This window comes from Amblyomma americanum, chromosome 9, assembly GCF_052857255.1.
Source record: "Amblyomma americanum isolate KBUSLIRL-KWMA chromosome 9, ASM5285725v1, whole genome shotgun sequence".
NCBI lineage: Eukaryota > Metazoa > Arthropoda > Arachnida > Ixodida > Ixodidae > Amblyomma > Amblyomma americanum.
In genome coordinates, this window is record NC_135505.1 from 136,406,249 (window position 1) to 136,430,088 (window position 23,840).

A 23,840-nucleotide genomic window follows, 5' to 3' on the forward strand; every position below is an offset into this window, starting at 1 on the left:
TTGTTTTTCTTTGAGAAAGTGCAGGGCGAGCTGTTTGGTGCAGTATATTACGGATGCTTGTACACAAGGCATATAATCTGAGATGGTACAGTACTGTCAGCACTTACTCATCCGTTGTTCTACTTGCAACTTTTGCGGGCTATAGGGGTCGTCACTGGAAATCCAATATGGCTGCGTGAGAGATGATCGGGCAGTGTTTGTGTTGTGTGGTGCTACACTGCCTGAGATGGTGCATTAATATATATCCGTGCAGTTTACTCGTCTTCCAGCATTTGGTGCCTTGCTAAAGGTGAGGCAGCTCTCGATGCAGGCTACATAGTGTGCTGAGGTGTGAAGGCATGCACAACATCTATGAGCCCTCTGTGCGCTGACGCTGAACATATGATAGAAACCGCGTGACTTAGGTGCGGGCACGTCTGTTGTGCAAGACACTCTGCTGCCGAGAGTGTGATGCAGCAGGTGTGACACGTATACCGAGGCAGTGGAGACATGCGCAGAGAGCAACACAGGTGGCGAGAAAATTTTCAGCTCTTGTCCAGTTCTCTGGTACTCGCGGACGACAGCATTTCAAGACGTTCCAAAGTGCACTTTCATGCATATGGTATGGTGAGCTCGCAGCCAGTAGTCTTGTTCGGACGTCACATTTGGCTTCTTGGACAAGTGGCAATGCAAAGAATTGTCATCTGGGCACACCAACATAGCATGGATACAAAGTTGCAGCGACGGCATGTGCTCTGCATTTAGCATCACCTCTGGGCAGCGATTTTGATTGACGTAAATTGGGAACAAGCCATGATGAAAATATTTTTGAGCAGTGATCGCTTGAAACGCAAAGTACCCGTGGCTTCTCTGTGAAGCCGTAACTACTGCTGCCTCGGCGTCACGTATGCTAGCTTACTGGCGGTGCCTGCGGAGGTAGCTCCACGTCTCTCCAAAGTTCTGTGTGGCATTTCAGGTGTTGGATTTCAAATGTTTCATGCATTGGATTGCATTGGAAACAAAGCCTTTCTCTATTATGTATTTCTCTACTTGTATGGTCAAAATGTTTCCCTTGAGGCTGATTCACAGTTCACATCAGCTAAAATGATTGCTTACCAGCGGTGCTGCAGAAGAAAGCGTTGAGGCCAAAATGCGTACTGCAAAGCATAGTAGCCTTACTCACAGGCTTTTCAATGCGAGCCTTGGTTATCCTGAAAATTTGGAGCAGTGCGAAAAAATGAAGGTGGCAAAGAACACAGAAATGACAGGACAGCTACTGTGCTATTCTTGTTATTTTCATATTTCGTCGTTGCCCTCGTTGTGTCATGCTGCTTGGAGGTTACTTGATGAGTAACCGACTAGGTCACACCAAGGTTTTAACTTGATTATCCGCTCCTTCTTAAGCTTAGAATCTAGAGGGAATGTGTGCAGGTAGTGCCGGTGCAGATAGAAAATGTGATCGCTTTTACGTTTTTTGCCCGTACATATTGTGTTCTTTATGTGCACACATGGATATTAATGTATTACCGTGGCTGTGCGTGGGAAAACAACCCAAAATGCAAGAATGCGCCGAGTGCGCTACGGGACTGAACGGACAAAACAGAAGTTGGGCTTCCGGGCAGACGATGAAGCAAGCTGGACATCGCTCGCGGGTATCACCTCTTGGGTAGTACAGGGGGTGGCCGCGTGGTGGCAGCACCATCTGTGAAAGTTGTGAATCCTGAAGCAGGTCTGTTCTGAAAAGCGCCCGCAGTAGTGACTGTGAAGTAATGTCACTGTGCTGCTTGTCCTGAGACAGATGCACCTTGATGAAGGCGAAATGCGAAAGCGGTTGGAAACTGCTGTTTCAGTGCATGTTGAAGAATGTCCGGCCGTTGAAGGGGATTCAGAGCCCCCTGGTATGGTCTCCTTCATGGGACAGGCATATACATTTTACCTGAAAAACTGTTCAGTTTCGGTTCCCTCAAGTGGAACCATGGCTTGTCTTTTTGCAGACGGGAGAGCTGCGAGTGAAGATGACCAACACACCTGAAGACAGCATCACGTCCTGTGCATGGCATCGCGATGGGAAGAAGTTTGTCTCGGGTGGCATTCGCGGACAGTTTTACCAGTGTGTGAGTGCTCCCCCCACATCTGGATATAATCGCACGACAAACTTGAGAGAAATTGCTGTTTGTCGGGTGCTTTCTTTTTGCGCTGAAGGTAGTGCCGAGCCATTGAGAAAGGGCATGGCGAGTGAAACGACCAAATTCATCAAAATATTTGAAATTTTACTTTCTTTTTCTTGATGATTTTTTAGCTCCTGTCATGGTATTATAGCAAGTCATTTCTGTGTAAACTGAACGTAGCATGACAGGTTATTGATGAACAGGGGTTAACTGAAGGACGCAGTGGAATTGCATTGCTTGACTTCTTTACTCAGGTGGTATATTGGGGTAAGAGAGGCTGTGCAGTAGAAACTTGAAAAATTTCTCAGTCCAATTGGATGCCGGAACACATGGTACAGGCCGCAACTCAACAATTCGCCAATCTTCAGTCACCTGTGAACATTAGCTCGGCCAGTTGAGGTAATTGCATTTGTAGTTGAAGTTGTGGGTTTTGTCTCTTCGCGAAAAGGGCACTGCCGTTTTTCCAGCTTTGTGCAGATTCATCTTGTGTGCCCCTCTTTGCCTGTGTGTGCTGGTACGGGCTAGGATTGCGTGCGCCAGTTCGAAAACACAGTAAATTCGAATATTTTTTTGTGGTCCTGTGACTTCAAATTGACAATTATGAGCTGTGCTGCGTTTGGCACGTGTTAGGCAGCTTCTTCTTTTGTGGCATTAAACCCAGCGTAATGACAACAGCAGTGTTGCATTTACACGAGAAAGTTCGAATCTAACAACTGACAGAACTAGAATTCTCATTCAGGCCCAAGATTGCAAAAGTTGAAATGAACTTTCATGTTCACAATGCTGCATCTTTGCAGCAAAAACATGTTGAAAATGTGTAAAATATTCTCTTTCATTAGATTTATATACTTATGCACGAAATTGAAATCTTCAGTTGACCATATGCACTAGAATCTCTTTGATACGAATCTCACGGGGTATCGATTATTCGTATTAATCTAAAATCTTGTATAATTCAATATGAAATTCGTATGCAGGAGTGTGGATAATGCATTCACGCAGATCTGTTTGCAGCTGACAAGATTTACTATATTCAGCTGTGTGGACACAGTTCACTACTTCCGGTGCATACAGTGTGACTGGCAATTGCAACTTGAGTGATATGCGGGCCACGCTCCGCCCCTCACTGCTCGCGGTGCGTATCGCACAACTAGCGATTGCGGTGTTGGCGATGTGCAAGCAGCGCTTAGTGCTCGAGGGTGCGGTCGTGGATTTGCGCATTTGTATGTTGTCAGTGAGCAAAATTCATAGAATATGGCTGTTGGGGAAGAAATGAGTAGTTGCAGTTTTTTTTTTTACAGAAGCAGGAAAAAAAGAAATGAAAGTAAGGAAAATGCATTACTTTCTGTACTTTTGGCATGTGCTGTGAAAATTGTTAAGGTCCAGGCAATCTTATTCTCTCGGTTTTATTTGTTTACTTCTGAACCAACGTGTGCTTTCTCAAACTTTAAAAAACTTGTGAAGATATTGAGACGTTGCGGAAAAATTTGAGGATATTAAGACCGAATCAGATACAGCAGAATGGATGCTTTAATCATGTCAATAGCAAGTGTTATATAAAAAGGTATTTCTCAAAATTAAAAAAAAAATTTCGGTTCTGTCCCGTCTGCTGTATAGCATTGTTTGGTGGCTCGAAAAGCGTCAGTTCCACATCTCCTCTCTTCTCTGAGTCTGATCGACACACTTGTGGTTGTATGGTGCAGGATTTGGAGGGCAACGTGCTAGACTCGTGGGAAGGTGTACGAGTGCAAGGTCTGCACTGCCGAAAAGACGGCCGTACCGTGCTGGCTGCAGATTCCCACCACCGGGTCCGGGGATATGTCTTCGATGATCTCACAGATTTCAACGTGTATGCATTCCTCTCCCTCTTTCCTCGCCTCTCTCTTTCTTCCTGTGTGGAGAGGACTGGTGGCACTGTAGTCAGATACAACTCAAGAACACAGCGGCTTTTCCCTGTCAAAGGGCTCCCTCCAGCCAGTGGTGTCTGCCAGCTCTCATGACCTTGCTAGTGGGACGAACCGGGGAGTCGTAGATAAAAGGGGTTACCATGCAAACACATGTAAGGGCTGCACCCGTGTATGGGCCGCACCCTGTTTTCCCCCAAGAAAATATATAAAAAATAATATCCATGCAAGCGTAGCACCCAAACGTTCCACGACCCACGCGGGAATAGCCTTCGAACTGCACGCGCCGTGGCCTCTGCGATCAGCTCCGGCTGCGAGCAACGGCGTGCTTGATGGCGGACGCCACGCACGTGCACTGGAGCTTCCAGGTATGGCCCATGGATGGCGGCCAGAGGCCGCGGCTCATCATCGTCAACTTGTTCCTCAACCGCGAGCTCCCGCTATCCAATTGGCATCAGTATCACCAATCACCAGCTCCAGCTTTTTGTGGCTGTCAAAGGAACGGGAGTTGTGGTAGCTTGTTAGACCACCGTAGTTGTGACTTTCGCGGGCTGCCTCCGAGCGTTTCAGTTTTAGCACGATAGGCAAGCACCTTAATAGCTACACGACTGGGAGTTTGCTCTTGGAACACGGCAAGCATGTGGCAGGCAGGAAATTCGACGTGGCCGAGAAGTGCATCCAACGATGGTGAAACCAAAGAGGTGCATTGAGGAGCACAAGCCGCAAACAACGTGCTTTCCGAGGCAAGCTGTGGAAGTTTCCTGAACTGGGAGATGGGCTGCTCTGCTAAGTGATGGAAGTGCGGAACAACGGCTACGTGTTGACAGCGGACATGCTGTGCGACTCTTGTGGGATGAGTGACCACCAGAGCACAGCACCAGCTCGGAGTCGGAATACTCCGCAAGTGACGACTGAACGTAGAATGAATGCTGCACATTCCCTGATTGTTGTGCTTTTACTTAAAAACAATTTTTTTTTTACACGTCGCGTGTATGGGCCACACACCAAAAATTGGCCCTCAAATCTGGAAAAAAAAAAAGTGCGACCCTTACACGTGTTTATACGGTAATCTCTTCTTTTTATGGTTGGGGATAGACCCCACTCTTCATTGTGGCGCTGCTCCCTGCATTGTCATGCTATCAGGGTCATGAGAATCTGCCGACACCATTGGCTGGAAGGGGGAAAAGCCACTGCGTTCTTGAGTTGTATCTGATTATTACGGCACTTGAGCTTTTAACCCTCTAACAGACACACTTTTTTTTTTTAAACGGTACCATAATGGCCATTTAGTACCAGTGCTGCTATTTGTTGGCAAGCCATAAAAATGCTGTGGACGATCCCTACCTGCTTTAAAGTGAACTCAAGAGTGCCAGAAAACTTGCAACCAGCTGGGCTCATCAAGAGCCGAAAATGGCATTCGGCATGCTCAGCCAAGTCCTATAGGCGGTTAAACTAGGGGGTGTCTCCGGGGTTTTTTTGAGGCTGCCGTACTTTAATGGAACTTCTACAAAAAGGCTTTTCTGTCGTTCTTCATTACATTCATCAAGTGTGGCAGCCATGAGGCATTCCATTCCGGCCCAAATCTACTTTAAAGTTAGCCATTTTTGTGGCCTCAGTTCAGATGATTTCTACGGGCAGTGCTCGATTTTTGACAGCAACCATTCCATCCCACTTCTGTTAAGAAAAAAAAAAATGTATTAGGTCATCTCTGGTATTTTATGAAAGGATTAATAATTTTCAATCACTGCTTCAGCCATTCAGCATGCGTGCGAGTGTTTTCCTAGTTACGTTTGTGACTGCGTCGCTGCTTCACATGAAACATGGTCCCTGGCTATGGACCGAGTTTCGGTTTCGCTTTGCCGTTCTCGCAGTTAAAAAATGTTTCCACTCGGCATTTTGAAAAATAGTTTGTCATCGTGGAGAGAGGAGCTCTAAAGAATCTGAAGTGACTGTCTCTTCAGTGTTAAACTCCCGGAGTTGCCCTTCAAGTCCCTCATTTTAACGGAGGACTAACAACAACACAGTTTGAAAACTTGCCTTCTGAAATATGGTTTGTTTAAATTTTTGCAGCATCAAAATTTTGAGTCTTTTTGAATTTTTTTCCTTCCCTTCTGCAATGTTTTTTTTTAAAAAGAAAGCTGGTGGAATGTGTGTTTTTATATTTTGAATTTAAAGTAAAACAGTCTGCTCACTTTTATCGGCCATATTTTCCTCTGTGGCAATCGAAAGCTCCTTGCCCAAATAAGTGCATGCCTGGTGGCAGGGCTGAGAAGCATGGCAGAATTCAAAACAGAATCTCGATTTGGGAGTGTTCCGTATTTATCTATCCGGGTTGTAAAAAATTCTCTTGAACAGATCACAGCGTAGTGCTTTTCGATAAACAATTTAAACCTCAGAACTTGCCTAAATTGTCGGGAATCGGCGAAAAACTGCAGTCGTCTACGCGGAGAATTTTCGTCTAGTTGACCGGAGCAGTAAATTTGATAGGCTGCGCCATCTGGGGTACTGCAAGACCTACTCCAGCTCCAAGTAGGGATATTGCTTGCCTCACGGTTTGCTAGATGGCGCAGCCTCTCAAATCTGCTATCCCGCTCGCCTCGATGAAAATTCTCCGCGCAGACTACTGCAGTTTTTCACTGGTTCCGGGCAGTCCAGGGAAGTTCTGATGTTAAAATTATTTATCGAAAAACGCAGACTATCATAAGCTACCCCGTGGTCTGTGCTTGAGCAGAAATAGACGAGTGGTTAGCGCAGGAGAATTTTTTACAACCCGGACAGATAAATAAGAAACGCCCTGTAGACGTGACTATCCTACCGTCTAGGCGGTGGGCAGTGGCAGTCCGTGGTGGCTATAGTGAGCGTGACATTAACTGAAATGTGTAGTTTTAGTAAAACTACAGTTTAGAGCGCTAAGGTGGTTTTAAAAAAACTTTCAGGTAAGTTTTTTTTTTTTTTTTTGCTGGCAGTGCAACTGTCAGCATATAGTGGCTGTCCACGTTTTCAAAACAACTGAACATAAAATGGAAAAGCAAGGAACCTCGTAAGAAGCAGTAAATAGTTCGAAAAAAAAAATTTATCTTTCTGCATTAAATATAAATAAATAACCCTCCATGGGGCACAGAGCCCTATTCATAGAATGTAGCATGGAATCCACCCAATTCACAATCCACTCCATCTAACCGCATAGAGAGCTGCGAAGTCTGAACGCAGCATGGTCCAGCTTTATTTAGCAGTTTAAAATCTCACTGCAGCAGTGGCCTAGTGGTTCATCATCCGCCTCGCATGCGGGAGATGCGGGGTTCGATCCCCAGTGCCCCCGGGTACCCACCGGTGATACAATGGGTACAAACTTCCCCTGGGCTGGTGCTCGGCTTATTCAGGGTGAAATGCTTGGAAAATGGGTCTTTGATCTCACCTTGAGCAAATGAAAATACCTTGTGCCATGGCGCTCTTTGGCCACAGATGCCCTTGGGCCATAAAAGTCCACCGTCTTCATCATGAGTTTAAAATCTAAGTTCCTGCAAAAAAACGGGAGCTCTGTGTACATTACTGTCACCACAGGGAAAAATTTGCAAGAATATGCAATTATCATCGTACTCTGTTCCTGCAGTTGACTGTTTCTATTAAGTTCCAGAGCTCCACAACTTTTCCTTTACAGTTTTTGAATTTTTTGTTTTTGAGATTTTGAATGGCCACATGAGTGTGCTTGTGCAGATGTTGTGTCTGTTGCCTTTCTTTTAGGGAATTTGTTGCAAGGAGAGGTAGTATGTGACAAGCAGTCGCGCACTGAGGGACTTTGATTCAGCAGTGACTCACAGTGGCGTATTCCCTTATCGGTTTCTCTTTTTTTTTCTTCCCTGTGCGTGCAGGCTCCAGGAGGAATATTCCATTATTGCATTCACGGTGGACGACACAGGGCGGCTCGCCCTTCTTAACATTGCCCATCAGGTAGGCATTGCCCACCAGCGTCGACATTTTTCAGCGCTTTTAGAATTCTGCCCTGGACATGGTTCGGGAACTCTGCTCACAGGGATCTCGCTGTGATTCTAACTGCCATAACTGAAGAGCGATGTTGGTGTGCTTGTCGATGATTGCAGGCATGTGACTTGGTATTATCTGCGCTTTTGACTTAACCAGACTGCGAGATCATGTGAGGCTAGCCGACTGTGTTCGTGCTGCAGTGGAACCCCGATTATTCATCTGTCGTTTATGCGACGACCTGCATTTCACAACGAATTGGCATGGGTGCGGCGAACCCTGCATAGAGGTAATGCATTAAAGGCCTCGGTCATACGATGCAAAGCAATGACCGACGTGAACTGTCCAAAATGACAGAGGCTGGCGCAGCACTCTATTGGCAGATGTTGCGGCACACCAAGGTATTCCAAGCAGGAGTTAACGCGGAGATGTGCGCATAATAGTGCAGTCCGGTGCTTGACTACCCGCAATGACGGCTATGCTGGTGGCTCAAATTTTGCGCATGTGACCAGTGGCCGTCAGTGTGAGACGCTCTCACCTGGCCTGCTCTTTTGCTCCCTTTGCACGTGAAGGTATTAGAAAAATCAATTGTACATTCATTCCAGCCTTAAGTTATTGTGCTGGCAGCAACCGGTAATAAGATTAGGCCTTGTGTGATCAGTTGTGGCAAGTTGGAAAGCTGTGGCTTGGTGTAGCGGCTGCACTTCTGTGCTCTTTGAAGAACCTTGCATCTTGGTCGGAGTTAATTTGAGCCCTCCACTGTGGTGTCCCTGTAGTCAGGGCCGTAGCTTTGGAATCTCAATCTCTAGCTTTTGTTCAGTCTTTCCCAGTGCTGGGGTCTGTGCAGTGATCGACGTTTAGTTTAACACGAATGTATACTCTCCTTCTGTGTGAGTGTTCACGTCTTCCCAGTTTTTCTTGTTTTGTCTTTCGTGATCTTCAGTATGAGGTAAAGACCATTGGTGCATCTGTAACCATTGTTGCCAACTTCTGGCAATTAATGGGGAGGTTATGGGGGCAAGACCACTGGTGAATTTGAACTGGACTCCCCCACCCCACGTTCTTTGATTCAGTGAATGGAGAGGCAAACAGCATGTTGTTACGCTTACTCTGTTACTCTTACTGGAAAGCAGTGCCTTCATTGCGGAGGATTTGTTAGACCCTTTTTTAGCTACAGGAAATCGGTGTCCTTGGCTTTGTCTCATGCTTTACCTGTGGCCGATTGCAGCGTGATGACGCGGTCACGTTTAGATGCTCTCTTCCCCCCCTCCCGCTTCAAACCGTTTTCGGTGTGTGTTCGCAGGGTGTCCACTTGTGGGACCTGGACGACAAGGTGCTCATACGGAAATTCCAGGGTGTTGTGCAGGGCTACTACACTATTCGCTCTTGCTTTGGCGGCGTCAACAATGTTTACATTGCCAGCGGCAGTGAGGGTAGGTGCCGCCCTGCTGCAGCTGCAGAAGCTGTCTCTCTGTCCCTCTCTGTCTTTATTTGCGTGCGTGTCGACCAAATTTCACTTCTACGCAATAGCGTATACAGCTCGTTCGGTCGAAAAGCCATCGGTGTAGTAGTAGTCAGCACCGCGTGTCTGGAAATAATCGGGGGCTGGAAAAAAATCGTATCATGGTAATTTGTGATTGATGATTGATTGGTGTGTGATGGGCGATGACGAGTTAATAAAATTCTTGTAATTACTCGACTACTTAAAGAAATGAAAAATTGGAACAAAGGGGGTTCAAAGGTGTCTAAATGTTCTGAATGAAAAGCCAATGCTTGCTGTTGCTGATTAACAAGATTGCAAGTGTGTAATTGATCAATTAATTGAAACAATGGGGGAAAAAAAAAGAAAAAATGTGTTCAAAGGTATCGGACTGCTCATGGTGGAAAGCAGGTGATGACGAGTTAATGAAATGATTGTACTTAATCGATTACCGTATATACTCGCGTAATGAACCCACTTGCGTAATAACCCACTCCCCCACTTTTTTCGGCCAGAATTTATGTTTTTTTTTTTTCAGCCTTTAGCTTTTTGTAGCTGGTTCCTCAGTTTTTGCTCCCAGAATTTACGTATTTTTTTTTCAGCCTTTAGCTTTCTGTAGCTGGTTCCTCAGTTTTCGCTCCCAGAATTTACGTTTTTTTTTTTCAGCCTTTAGTTTTTTGTAGCTGGTTCCTCAGTTTTCGCTCCCAGAATTTACATATTTTTTTTTTCAGCCTTTAGCTTTTTGTAGCTGGTTCCTCAGTTTTCGCTCCCAGGGCAAACCTTGGCAGCATGCCAAGATGTGACTGGTTTATCTTTTGAGGAGAGCTTCTGCCAGAAGGGAGGAGGAGGAAGGTGGGAGCAGGCATGTGTGTGCACACCTTGGCAGTGGGCCAAGACGGCCAAGATGCTGCCGGCCTTCCATAACACCACCTCTTGTTTACCTTTTGAGGAGAGCTCCTGAGAGTGCGGCGCCCTCTGCGAACGTGGCAGAGTGCCAAGGCGTTATGTGCTGTGAGCTAAGGCATTGTGATTCGCATTACGCACTTGTCACTGTCCTGTGTGTGTTTTTTTAACCTCTCGTAAAAAAGGCGTTCCCTGACCTTCAGGGCCGGTGTTCAACATGTTCGCGTTATCTGATGCGGCCACTACCACGAAATTGCTGGACATTGACGATGCTCAACACCAGGGGCACTTACATTTTGTTGATGATCGAAAGGACTGATGGAGGTCTGATATGAAATATCATCCCTTCAAAAAAAATTTGTAGAATTTTTTTCCTGCGTAATGAACCCTGCCCCAAACGGATGTCGACTTTTCTGGGAAAAAAGTGGGTTCATTATGAGAGTATATATGGTAATTAAAGAAATGAAAGCAGATGACGAGTCAAAGAACCTAAACGGGCGCATCAGCATCAGATGATGCACCAAACGGCGTATGCTATCGCGTCAACTGATGAGTGCAACATAGGAGTCCCCCAACGTTTTTTCTTATGTTTGTGGATAGAGAAAAGTCTTCATTGTGCGGAAGAATGGAGAGGTTGGTTGGAGTAATACTCTCTAGCCTGCCACTGCACACTGGTGGGGGTTTGGGGGTAGAGAGGAATACAGTCAAACCCACGTATGTCGAACTCTATAACATTCTACAGTTAAACCTCGATGTAACGAACTTCAGTGTAACGAAATCCTCGATGTAACAAAGTATTTCAGTTTCTATAACTTCGCTTCCATAGAACACAATGTATTTTCAACCTCTGTATAACGAAGTAGTTCTGGCGCACTTTCAACGTAACGAAATTTTGTTGCTGGCTCGAGATGAACCAAAATAATTTAATAAAAGTATACTGCGAAGTTTAGTGGTTGAAAAGTGTGCGCGCACTAACCTGCGCCCCTAAAAACGGCTGCGGTGCAGCTGTACATGGCTGCAATCGCGATGATGATGACAAGGTGCCGTTTGCCGCGCCATCTGGGGTAGCACGGGTGACACTGCCGAACGTTGTGTCGAGTAAGTCCGCTAGAGGACACTAGCATCGACACATTCAGTCGCGCAGTTTTCTCGCCCACGCAGTCTAGGCCTTGCCACCGAAGCGTGCACGGCAAGTTTTCCGATGGTTTTGTGCTGCTCAAGTGTACGCTACGTTGTGTCTCGCGCTGTGTTTTTGTGCGCGCGCCTGACATCTCGGAAAGAATGAGTGGGAAACGCAAAGTCCTAGCTCTTGAAGAGAAGGCGAATGTGCTCAAAGCCGTGGAAAATGGTGAAAAGAAGAAGGATGTCGCCGTCCGGTTCGGCATACCGCAGAGCACCCTTTCGACGATTTTGAAAGCGAAAGACTCTATCCTCGAATCCCTGAAGAACGGAACAAACGCTCAACGAAAAAGGTTGAAGGTTCCCACTTTCGAAGATGTGGATAAGGCGGTCTTTGCATGGTTTGTGTCGGTTAGGGAACAGAACATTCCCATATGCGGCGCATTACTGCAAGAAAAGGCGAGGAATTTTGCCTGTCTGTTCGGCCACGACGATTTTCAGGCCAGCAGCGGGTGGCTGCACCGCTTCAAAGCCCGTCATGCTATCGTGGGCAAAATCTTAAGTGGTGAATCAACATCAGCTGACACGACAGGATCGGCTTCTTGGGTCGACACAGAAGTGCCGAAGATCTTGGCGCACTATGATCCAGCCGACGTCTACAACGTCGACGAAACGGCGTTGTTCTATCAGATGCTGCCGTGTCGTACGTTGGCATTAAAAGGTGAAAAGTGTCACGGTGGGAAACATCTCGGTCTTGCTTTGTGCCAACAGCAGCGACAAGCGTGTGCCGCTCGTGATAGGGCGCAGCAAGAAGCCGCGGTGCTTCAGCAATTCGCGCCAGCTGGAAATACAGTACGCATCCAACCAAAAAGCATGGATGACGCGTGATATTTTCCGTGGCTGGCTGCAAGCCTTCGACGCGGACATGAAAACCGCTGGACGCAAAGTGTGCGTCATCTTGGATAACTGCTCCGCACACCATATTGAAGATTTAGAACTGTCGCAAGTTGAGGTGAAGTTTCTGCCGCCGAACTGCACGTCACTAATTCAGCCCCTGGACCAGGGCATAATAAACAGCGTAAAGTGTGCATATCGCCGGCGGCTAATTGACAAGCTGCTGCTTGACCTCCGACTAGAACGCCCCACTAAAGTGGACTTGTTTCAGGCCCTTGAGATGTTGTCCGCGTCCTGGAACTCCACCTCAAAGGAGATTTTTGAGAATTGCTTCCGCAAAGCGGGCTTCAAGACAGCTGAAGCAGCTAGTTCTGAAGCGGACTTGCCCGCGCTGGAAGAAGAGGCGCTTGATTAGAGGTGGCAGCGTCTTCGCAGCGACGGTGCCATCCCGGAAGGAGTCGAGCTGGATGACTATCTTATTGGAGACTCCTGTGTCCTCGCGACGGAGGAGGTGACGGTGGAAACGATCGTGAACGACGTGTTGGGAAACTCTCAAGATGACAGCGAAGGCGAAGCCGACGATGAGTGCGACATCCCAACCACTCGCGAAGTGGCCGACGCGATCGACGTGCTCGGGCGGTTTGCTAGCTCAGAAGAAGACCAAGATGCCATCTAGTCACTCTGGGCCTACGAATGACGTGTGACGTCTTTGTTGACGAAGAAAAAAGCGCAGAAAAAGATAACAGTCTATTTTCACCATTAATAAAGCGTTTTGCCGTGCGTGCACCGCACTCACAACACGTTTTGGAAGTTCCTTTGCATGCTGGGAGGCGAATTTCGGCGTAACGAAATTTCAATTTAACGAAGTAAAGTGCCGATTTTTCCGACTTCGTTATATCGAGGTTTAACTGTATTTCGATATAAAAGTAACAACAAAATTTAACAATATACAAACACTGAGATGGAAAAAAAAATGTATTTCTATGGTGGTTACTTGCTGCATGCCAGTTGCCAAGCAAAATAATCGAAAATTTTTTGTTTCTTCACCTTCGTTGCCTCAGAGAGAACACATCTGTGTTTGTTAAAATCTGTTCTCGTTAAAATCTCGTTAAATCACGTTAAAATCTATGTTAAAACCAAGGCCGCAGCCTTCTATTGACGGGCAATAGCAATGAACCATGATGAGCACACGGAGCACCTCTGCACAGGTTCTGTCAAGTCCTCGACACAAGTCATCAGAGGTGTCCTGGTTATTCATGATGTCTGCAATGATGTCTTCATCCACAAGCACTCCCGTGGGCTCAATGTAGTCGTCCGCAGAAACAAAGTTGCCGATGGCTACCCCATCACAAATAGCACCAGGAAATTCGGACATCTGGTTTCACAAATCATCATGACCCGTGACTGCTTCATTGAGCTCACCCGACAAAGCGGTTGTTCCGTCTTCTCTGGCAAAATAGAACCCAGAATGACGGATGCAGTTCTGTTTAGTTTCGTTTTTATCATTCCACGACTTAATCGGCATAAACCTATTCTGAGTAGGTCATGGAACCTGTGAGGTCGATTTTTTTGTCTCTTCCGGTCCTCGGGCTCTACAGGAAGCGAAGTGCAATGTTCCTGGCCTACCAGGTTGTTGTTCCAAGACTTCAGCCACTTGGCAAAAAGTTTGCAGGTCATCCACACTTTTTCATTGTACCTGTAGGTCACTTTAACCAAAAACATGTTCTACAAGCATCTCAGAGTCTTGGTTTTTCTGCTGGGTTTCTTCTCCCCTTTGGCCCGAACATCAGGCTTGTTCTTCAAAATGGTGCTCAGCATGCTTCTCGGAATTTTGTATGCTGTGGCAACTTTGGATTTCTTCTCGCCTTGTTCAGTTGGATAAAGGGAGTGGAAAAGGAGACGTTCTGCTGTTTCGTGGCTGCCATCGTGTGCACACAGAGACAAAGGAAATCGTGCGAAATTGTCGATGGCAGCACAACGCACCATACGTGCGAACTGCATGACAGCGCGGGCACCACTGGCATCTGGCACAGCGTGCTAAAAATGCATATTCTGGCTGGCTGGGTGCACGCCGCCACCAATGTCATGGAAAATACGAGTTATTGTTGTGCTCATAGCACCGTAGCACCCGCATGTCTATGCAGGAAAGCTAACCTTCGGGGATGTGCTGAGGAAAAGCCAGCTTCTTGAGTTACCTGGTGCTGGCTGAAGTTCAATCTATCAGATATGACTGCTAATTGTTTTGTACGATTTAGGCGTAAATCTTCCTATATATTCACATTGTAGCTTTACAGTGCTCATAAATTATTTCATATAAAGGATAATTTGATCTAACAGGGTTCGATACAATCTGGTTCGACTGTAGGGACAAAGTGGATACGGGAGGTTATACAGTCAGCTGTACTGTGGGCCGCAAAAGTTTGCGGGATCTGCGATGCGTGGCGGAGTAAAGCAAAACTGCATTTAATCCAGGGTATGACGGAACGCCGTCTGGTCAGGTCTTGGGCCACTTACCAATTGTCTTGGGTCACTGACCAATAGTAAAAAAAACAGTTCGTTGACGTTTCGGAACTCCTACGGGTTCCTTGTTCACAGTGAAGAACCGGCCGAGTAAGAAGCAGCTTAAGAAACTTTGAAATGTTGACGTAATGATTTTTTGTAAGCCGTGTGAAGATTCCCCTTAGTCCTTTTGATAATGTTCGGCATTAACTGTATGATCAGTGATTTCAGGTGCAGCCGTGCTGGGAGGCTTCTTTCGGTAGCAACGGTTCCTACGTCATCCCAAGCGATGTCATGCCCTTCTTTTAGCCGCCTTGGCAAATTCCCACGTCTCACCGATGTAGACGAAGTCGCAGTCATCGCAAGGTATCTTATACACGATACCCGGAAACTTTGAACGGGGCAAAGCATCTTTCACATTAAAAAGAGCCCCGCGCAATTTGCTGATAGGCACGTGGGCAATACGCACATTGTGCTTCTTGAAGACACGTGCCAAGGCTTCGCTTATGCCTGGGATGTACAGAATGGCCGCGCGTTTTGGACGAGATGATGACGTTGCATTTTGTGCCGAATTGACGTATGCTTGTCGAACTGACGTCTGGACACCCTTTCAATAAACTTTTCCAGATATCCGTTCTTTTGCAAGTCCTTTCTTATTATTTCAAGTTCCTGATTGAGGGTGTGCTCATCGGAACACGTGTGGACTGCCTGGTTCACAAGTGACGCCACGACCGAGCTTTTGTGAGCTAATGGGTGCACCGATTTAAAATCAAGGCATCTTCCTGAGTGGGTGGGTTTCCTGTACACGCTAAACTTTAGGCCGGAGGGCGAACGTGTTACAAGGGCATCCAGAAACGGAATGCTTCCATTCTCTTCTTTCTCTACTGTAAATCTAATGGAGGCCTCTATACTGTTCAGGTGATCTAGGAAGCGTTGCACTTGACGTACCTCAAGAACACTTTCAGTCGAGACACGTGCCTTTGCACGTGTCTTCAAGAAGCACAATGTGCATATTGCCCACGTGCCTACCAGCAAATTGCGCGGGGCTCTTGTTAATGTGAAAGATGCTTTGCCCCGGTCAAAGTTTCCGGATATCGTGTATAGGATACTTTGTGATGACAATCAACTCCGCCTACATCAGTGAGACGGGGAATTTGCCAAGGCATCGCAGTGATGTTGCCAGAAACTGGACCGCGTGAAATGCTGTGGCAGAAAACTCGCAAAAAGAAGGGCATGAAATCGCTTGGGATGACATAGAAATCGTTGCTACCGAAAGAAGCCTCCCAGCACGACTGCACATGGAATCACTGATCATACAGTTAATGTTGGACACTATCAACAGGACTAAGGGGAATCTTCGCCCGGCTTAAGCAAAATCAATACGTTGACTTTTCAAAGCTTCTTAAGCTGCTTCTTACTTGGCCGGTTCATTATGAACAAGGAACCCGCACGGGTTTCGAAACGTCAACTGTTTTTTTGACAATTGGTCAGTGACCCAAGACTTGTTCAACCAAAACTGCATTGCTGTGCCATCTGCCGTCGCAGAGCATGGCGTCAAGGCTCACTCACAATACTGCCGCAGCAGGCGTGCCGTGAACCTCGACACCGCGCTTGTTGCCAGCAGATGGGGCAGCGGTGTAGTTTCATTTCGCGTCAGTACACGTCGTAAATCCCGCAAACTTTTGCAGCCGACCATTGTTGACGGTGTAATGTCAAGCTCCCTGCACAAGTCCGCTTGTTTTTTTCCAGCAGCTGCGACAGAATGTCCGCTTTTTCTTTAAGTGAAAACTGGCGTTGCTTCTTTTTAACGCGGGGGCCAGGAGAACTCATTGTCAGCAAAGCTAATGCACAACACAATCACAGCGCCGATAACTTTGCAGATCCTAACGTTCGCTGTCGACGTGGTGACACTGCGCTGAATAGGCTTAAGACTACTGCGCAGTATGTGACTACACGCTGGATGGATGAATGGCCTTACCCTTTGTATCGGGCGGCAGCTTGCGCCGCCTAGCCTATATTCATTCAACGCGACACTCGCGTGATGGCGATACCGCTGGGGCTGTATCCGTTGCAACGAGTTCCCCAGCGCATAGCTGATGCTTCGGATGATGATGACAGGCGTCAGCTTCAGGGATTTGGTACAGAACTTCGACGGAACTTCGTAATAACGAAGCGTCTTGCGACGAATGCGAGATTAAATTACATACGTTATTCTGAAATATTCGGTAATTTGAAATTCGTAGTACTGAAAGTTTTTTACATTGAAAGTATAGGCATTTTGGCGGGGATTTAAAAAAAATTCGTAAATCTGAAAATTTCGTTAATCTGATGTTCGTAGTAACGAGATTTTACTGTAGAAAGAGAGGATAGCAGACACTCTTTGCCCAAGTGACGACAGTGGTCCTTCTCTGTTCCCCCCCCCCCCCCCCCTTTTTTTGGTACAGACAACAAGGTGTACATCTGGCATGTCAAGTGGGAAAAGCCTATCGCTGTGCTGCAGGGCCACTCGCGATCTGTAAATTGTGTCTCTTGGAACCCGGCCTGCCCGGCAATGCTGGTGAGCGTGTCGGACGACTCCACCATCCGCGTCTGGGGCCCCGCCGCAGGTGCCGCTTCTTCCGCTCTTGGCAGTGCCTCGCCCAACTCCCAGCCTGGTGGGCCACCCCGTTTTCTTGTCTCTTTTACAGCGACGGCTGTTAACGGCAGGTTCCCACTTTTGCTGTGTCAGCGGCGTAACACAAAAAACAAACAAGGTGCAAATGGGGAATCTCACCCTCTGTGCACGGTGACACTAACTGATGTTTGCACCGCTCGCGCCTCTGCACGTAGAGGGCGCTATTAACTCATGATGTCACGAAGGGCACATTCACCACTGCAAACTGCTGTTGCTGAATCCTGCATTACATGGGCGTGGTATAAACTGGGCCATTTTTTCTTCTTTTACGGCATCAGCTGTGACATGACATGTCCGTACTTTCAGCGACCTCGTTACCACACCGTGTTTGAGGTTTTGCATAACAGCTTTGCAGGTCCCTGTAGGAGCTACCAGTGACAGCTGTCGGTACAGAAAGTGACATGAATGAACAAAAGGTGGCTAGCTTGTACATTGTGTGTGTGGGGCATATGTAACTGTTCTTTGTCTTTGCTTGTGGGTTTATCTTGCTCATTTCGAATAGTGTGTGCTCCATTGACGGCTGCGCCGGAGAGGCAGAATCATAAAATGCACATGCCATGTCAGGCCGCAAACAGGTGTTAGTATGCAGGGGTTATTGGTTTTGGGTTCTGTTGGTCACAGTCGTCCTTTTCCTAGTTCAGTGAGCAAATGCAAGGATCGTGCTTCTATGTGACACGAGCAATAACTACCTCAGTGGCCGCCGCGGTGGCTGAGTGGTTATGGCGCTCGGCTGCTGGCCCGAAAGACGCGGGTTTGATCCCAGCCGCGGCGGTCGAGTTTCGATGGAGGTGAAATTCTAGAGGCCCGTGTGCTGTGCGATGTCAGTGCACGTTAAAGAACCCCAGGTGGTCGAAATTTCCGGAGCCCTCCACTACGGCGTCCCTCATAGCCTGAGTCGCTTTGGGACTTTAAACCACCATAAACCAAACCAATAACTCCCTCATAATGGATGTTTAGGTGCAGTGCTGATGCAGTTTTGTCGGTTCTTCCATTTATTGCAACACACATCTACTTTAAGGGGGAACACTGCTTTCAGCAAAAACTGTTTGTTTCATGACATATTTACATGGTTTTTTTTACCACATTAGAAGTAATATGAATGACTACTGTCACGAAATTTCACTGTTTTGTCTCCAGAAAATTGTTCCCTAATGTATATATTTTTTCTGAACCTTTTAGTTAAATAAAAGTGGTAGAAGGCTGTCTCAACATTCATCGCATTTCTACTGGCATGCCACAAGTCAAGACATTCTTCCATTTTTATTTTTTTACAAAGCACAAATTTTTGTTTTGAATTTTTGCAATGCAGTGTTCATTGACATATGCAGAGTGAAGAAAATATCATAAATTTGAAAAAAAAAAAACAATGTCTTGACCTGCAGTATGGTCCTAGGAGTGCAATAAAACAAACGGTGTCAAAATAAAAAAAGTCTTGAAGAATTCTTTTCCGCAAGGTAAGCACCTAGTTGGAAAAACCGAAACGGAGACAAACGCCGATTGTTTGAGCATTTTCCCTCGATGCACAGCTGCTGTGGTTCATGAAACAATTTTTTTCACAGTACTTCCGTTCAATTAGCAGTGAAACAGCTTTAGTTTGGAGGAACGCCTTAGTGAAGGGCTCCGGAAATTTTGACCACCTGGGGCTCTTTATCTTTAATGTGCACTGACATCGCACAGTACACGGGCCTCTGGAATTTCACCTCCATTGAAATTCGACAGCCGCGGGCGGGATTAAACCCGCATCTTTCAGCTCGCTATTTATAGGCAACCTGCGCTTAAGCTTGCCACGTTGGTCGCAGCTTCCTATTACACAGCCTAGCAAGAGGAGCGGTGTGAAACAGGCGGATTATCATGGAAAATAAAGGACTATAGACACCAAATTTTTTCTCGTGTGTTTTCTTTCAAATGATTCGTTACACATTAATATACACATATCACTGCATGATATTTGTCTGCTGCCACTAAATAATTTATAATTGAATTTCTTTGTTTCAGCTTCATGAACTGAACGATGGCTGTGACGTGTAGTTGGCCTTTAGGTCGCGTGAAGCACAAAAAAAAATTGCAGTGTAACTGCTGATAGTGTTATGTCATTCCAGCTCTTAACACAAGCTGGTTTAAGTGTTGGAGCAAATTAAAATTTATATTACAGGTTTTTTTTTTTTTGCCTCAATGTGACCAAAAGGTCAACTACACGTCACAGCCATCACTCCGTTGATGAAACAGCGTCAAGAAGAAATTTAATTATAAATTACTTGACAGTCGTAAACGAATACCACACAATGATCCATCCATTCTAATGTCTAATGCTTCATTTGAAAGAAGAAAACACAAAACTAGAATTTGGAGTTTATAGTCTTCTAAGACCTTCAGCTTTTTTTTCTGCCGTTTTTTTTGTATGTTGTTGGAATCATTTGTGGCCTTTTATGCGACACAGTCCTGCATTGTACTTGCTGTGCTTTGGGGCAATGTGCCAATTATGCCGCCTTTGTATTTTCCTTCTGTTGCACAGCCGAGATGGGTGAAGGATCCCCTTACTCCAACGGCAGCAGCAACGGGGTGTGTGACGGTGACGGCAATTCAGTCGTCTAGCCCATGCAGCCTATCCCTATCTTCTTCAAAGGGACTGTAATACATGTTTCATCGAGTGTGCTCGGGATTGTGTGGAGAAAGGAAAGCTACAGAGAGAGAGAAATGACTGGCTGAAAAAAAAAAAATGCGGTGCTTTTGCACGTCATCAGTTTCGCGACTGTCAGCTGGGAAGGAGTGCATTGTGGGACGCTGAAGACATCCAGCCTGTGGATTTCAGAGACAAGCTTTTGGATATGGCACGCGTGAAGTATTTCAAGTTCGTCTGGGCTGCGGAAGTTGCCTAGGCAGCGAAACGCGTGTGATGGGCTTGAAGAAGTGACATGCTTGTGACATGCGTGTGACAGGCTTGTGATGTGCATGTGACAGGCTTGTGACAGTTTCGCGATGCAGATTCTTAGGCTTGGGCTGACAGAAGACGCTAGCGTGACTGTCCAGGCTATGGAATACATTTGATGGGCTTGAAGATGTGACATGCATGTGACAAGCTTGTGGCATGCATGTGACAGGCCTGTGACGGTCTTGCATTGCACTTTTACAGCCTTGGCCTGGCTAAACACGCACGGTTAATTGTGTATCGGTTGCCTGATGGCATGCTTGTGATCTTGTAAGGTTGGGAGACGGTATCCAGGCATTGGATTGCAAAGGGTGGCTGAGAAATGGTGTGTCAGCGACTTGGCTTTCCTTCAGTGTGAGTTTGGCATGCGAAGGGAGAATTTTCATCGCGTTTAGTAGGATCGATCTTTAATTGCTTCATCTATGATCATTGGATCTTATTGGAAGTGAAAAGCGGTTTGTTTCTTGGTGGTGCATGTTTTTTTTTTTTTGAGGCTGTCAGTCTAGACACTCACATTGGGCGCCAAAAATTTAATTTCATTGTTTTCATTTTTTTTTTTCCTCTCTGGCAGGCGGTGCGGTTTCTGGTAGTGTTGTTTGTTCTTGGTGTGCTAGGCAGCCATGTTTTGCTGCAGAGTTTAGATGTGTGGTCATATCTCGCAGATGATGTACGTTGTTGGTGTCGCGATATCATGTTGTGAAACCTGCACTGCCACCAGTTTTACTTGTGCTGCAACATTATGTTTTGTTGCTCAAGGCTTTAGCATCATTGACAGGCTGAGAACAACCGTGCTTATAATTGGCGCACTCGGTCTTCAAGTATTCGAAGGTGACGACACCCAGATAATTTTTACGTTAGGCGAATATGTTTGGCAGATTTGGAAGCTTGCAGATCTTCCGCAAACGTTGACAATTTGACAACGCAGACAGTTGACGCTAATGGTCATTCCTGGACTTAGTGCACGTAGCATGTATACACGAATGTTTAAGTTTGACGTTTGTTTCTTAGCTACTGATGAAAATTATGATCCAGCGAGTGATGTTATTACGACAATGAGGATGCCCAAAAAGTTTCGACACATTTCAAGCAAATAAAGTGCTTTGAAACAAGACTTGCATGCAGTTTGAGATATTTTGTTTTTGTGTTGGTGAGACAGATTGAGGCTGTTTCTGTCGGGAAGCAAGAGCTCAGAGTCTGCAATTATGAAGTGACCTGCTTGTCGCGTACAACACTTGTAAATACAGACTGCATGTGTGTTTTGAGAGCATGAATGCCTCGATTACTTAGAGAATGAAATGAAAGTGAAAACAGCAGCATTCGCGATCCAGACATGGGTCTGGAGAAAACGGGGGCCCTCTTAAGACATTGTATGCGTGACTTAGACACTAATACAGGAAAATGTAACAAATTAGGACATTCTTGTGTGTGTAAGTGTGTATGACGTGAGCATGCCAATAATACTTCCGACATTAATGTTTTTTTTTTCTCTTCTCATTGTTGCCAACATGGTAGAAGATGCGCATATTTGTTAGAACATAGTGACGGGCAGTTTTTTTTCCTTTTACTTCAGCCGTTTTTGTTGTTGTTGAAGTGTTTGCATTTCAGCTATCGCAGTTGTGCAGTTTCCAGCATGAAAGCCTTGAAAGTTTTTAGTTTCTTTTCGCTGTGTTATGGTTATGTTGAAAATGGCCCGAACCAGTTTCTTTTTATGTGTGCGCGTGTGTGTGTGCCGTTTCAGCTGCTTCGGTTGAGAAGTGTCATGCTTGCTACTAGCTGCCATTAACAAAATAAAAAGACGAATGCACCACCTTCAAGCTTGGGCTGCAAACCATCTTTGAGCTGGACTTGCAAACATGCTGACTTGCAAACCATCTGTGCGCTGGTCCGGCAAACAATTTTATGCTACGTTCAGGCTGCGGTGTTCAGCATCTAGAGTGCTTGTACTTCCCATGGTCAAAATGCTGTGGCGGTCACACTGATGTGCTGACGCCTCCTACAGAACCACTGGTTTGCACGAGATGCTGACTGGTCAAAAAAAAAAAGAACCTGTTTCTCTAATTTGCTTAACCACTTGCTTCAGCATGTACTGTGAAAGCTATATGCAAGGTTAACTACATCTCTTCACAGTCGTGTCAGGTTGGCTGGTGAGAAGCTACCGGTCTCTTTGCCGACGGAAATAAGTTTCATACCAGTCGTGCTTTCCACTGAAATACGAACCGTGGTGGCGAACTTGCTTGTTCTCGATGCTGAATGCCCTAGTGTTAATGTACCCTCAAAGCTTAACTTGCAAACCACGCCTGCATGCACGAGGCACGGGCACTATGTCGTTTTGGTGACCGGTTTTCAAAAAGCACAGGTTCTTCGTCTGAGATTTGTGTATTTTCTTCAGCTGTTCGATTGCAATAGCCTGCAACTATGTGCCTATCAGCTTATACTTGTCGACCAGTCCCGTTACAAATTTGTTCTCTCTTGCTTGCTTGGTCATTGTCGGCTCTCTGTGAGAGCAGTATGAATTTGACAGCTGGTTTTCTTGTTTGTGCAAATATATTTTAATGCTTTTAGAAAAGAAAAAAAACACGTGTCTCGTGTGCTTGGCTTCCTTGTGCTGCTGTGTTTCCGTGCACTGCACTCGGTGGGGGCGTGGATAGAAGTCGAGCATGCTCATGCAATGAGGAAAAGCGAGAGCGAGGAAGAACTTGCCATTTGATTCGCTCCTGCCAATTGTGTATGCTACAGAATGTATTTCACTTAGGCAAGGAAGGCACCAGTGGCTGTGGCGAGAGGTGATAATGGGCGAGGTGGTTGTGACAAATAGTCTAGTGGGACTTAAGTGCTCATTTTAATGCGATCGCGTTGAAGGCCTTATTGCCCAGAAAATCCGGCGTCGGCGTTACAAACGAAAATTCACGCGCATGGCTCTGGCAGGTGGGAGTAACCTAGGAGGCAGGTGGGCCACTTAGGTCATACGACCTTGCGACATCATCACAACCGGCCCACAGGATAATGAGCAAACTGCCCGCCGTGGCAGTTAAATTTATGATTGGTCACGCAGGAATAGCAACCTGTATCGCTGGAAGTATCTTCCACTGCAGGGCAGTGGCGCATCACAACTGCTGCACCACTGCACCAAGAGGGGTGTGAGGGCTTCCAGGGATCTATGAATGTTAAGTAGAGAGTGACCTTCTGCATATATGGGAATTAACCCATTACGCTCTCATGTCATACCCTTCAGGCGGAGCTTAAGCGTCCCCTCTTTCATATCTTGATTTGACTCTTCCACTTGTACAATCGTCCACGGCCCTTTCTAGAGTGCTCG

General features: G+C 46.3%; 1 protein-coding gene across 4 annotated transcripts in view; it reads left to right on the forward strand.

Annotated features, from left to right (window-relative positions):
• Positions 1-22,338, forward strand: part of LOC144104499 (WD repeat-containing protein 26) — a 42,615-nt gene extending 20,277 nt beyond the window's left edge. For all 4 annotated transcript variants that reach the window (XM_077637566.1, XM_077637563.1, XM_077637562.1 and 1 more), the window contains exons 10-15: positions 1,974-2,093; positions 3,851-3,996; positions 7,921-7,999; positions 9,333-9,462; positions 17,369-17,578; positions 20,111-22,338. In XM_077637566.1, the coding sequence (XP_077493692.1) occupies positions 1,974-2,093; positions 3,851-3,996; positions 7,921-7,999; positions 9,333-9,462; positions 17,369-17,578; positions 20,111-20,190 (765 nt within the window). In that variant the 3' untranslated portion in view covers positions 20,191-22,338. The remainder of the gene's footprint in view (positions 1-1,973; positions 2,094-3,850; positions 3,997-7,920; positions 8,000-9,332; positions 9,463-17,368; positions 17,579-20,110) is intronic.
• The last annotated feature ends 1,502 nt before the right edge of the window (positions 22,339-23,840 follow it).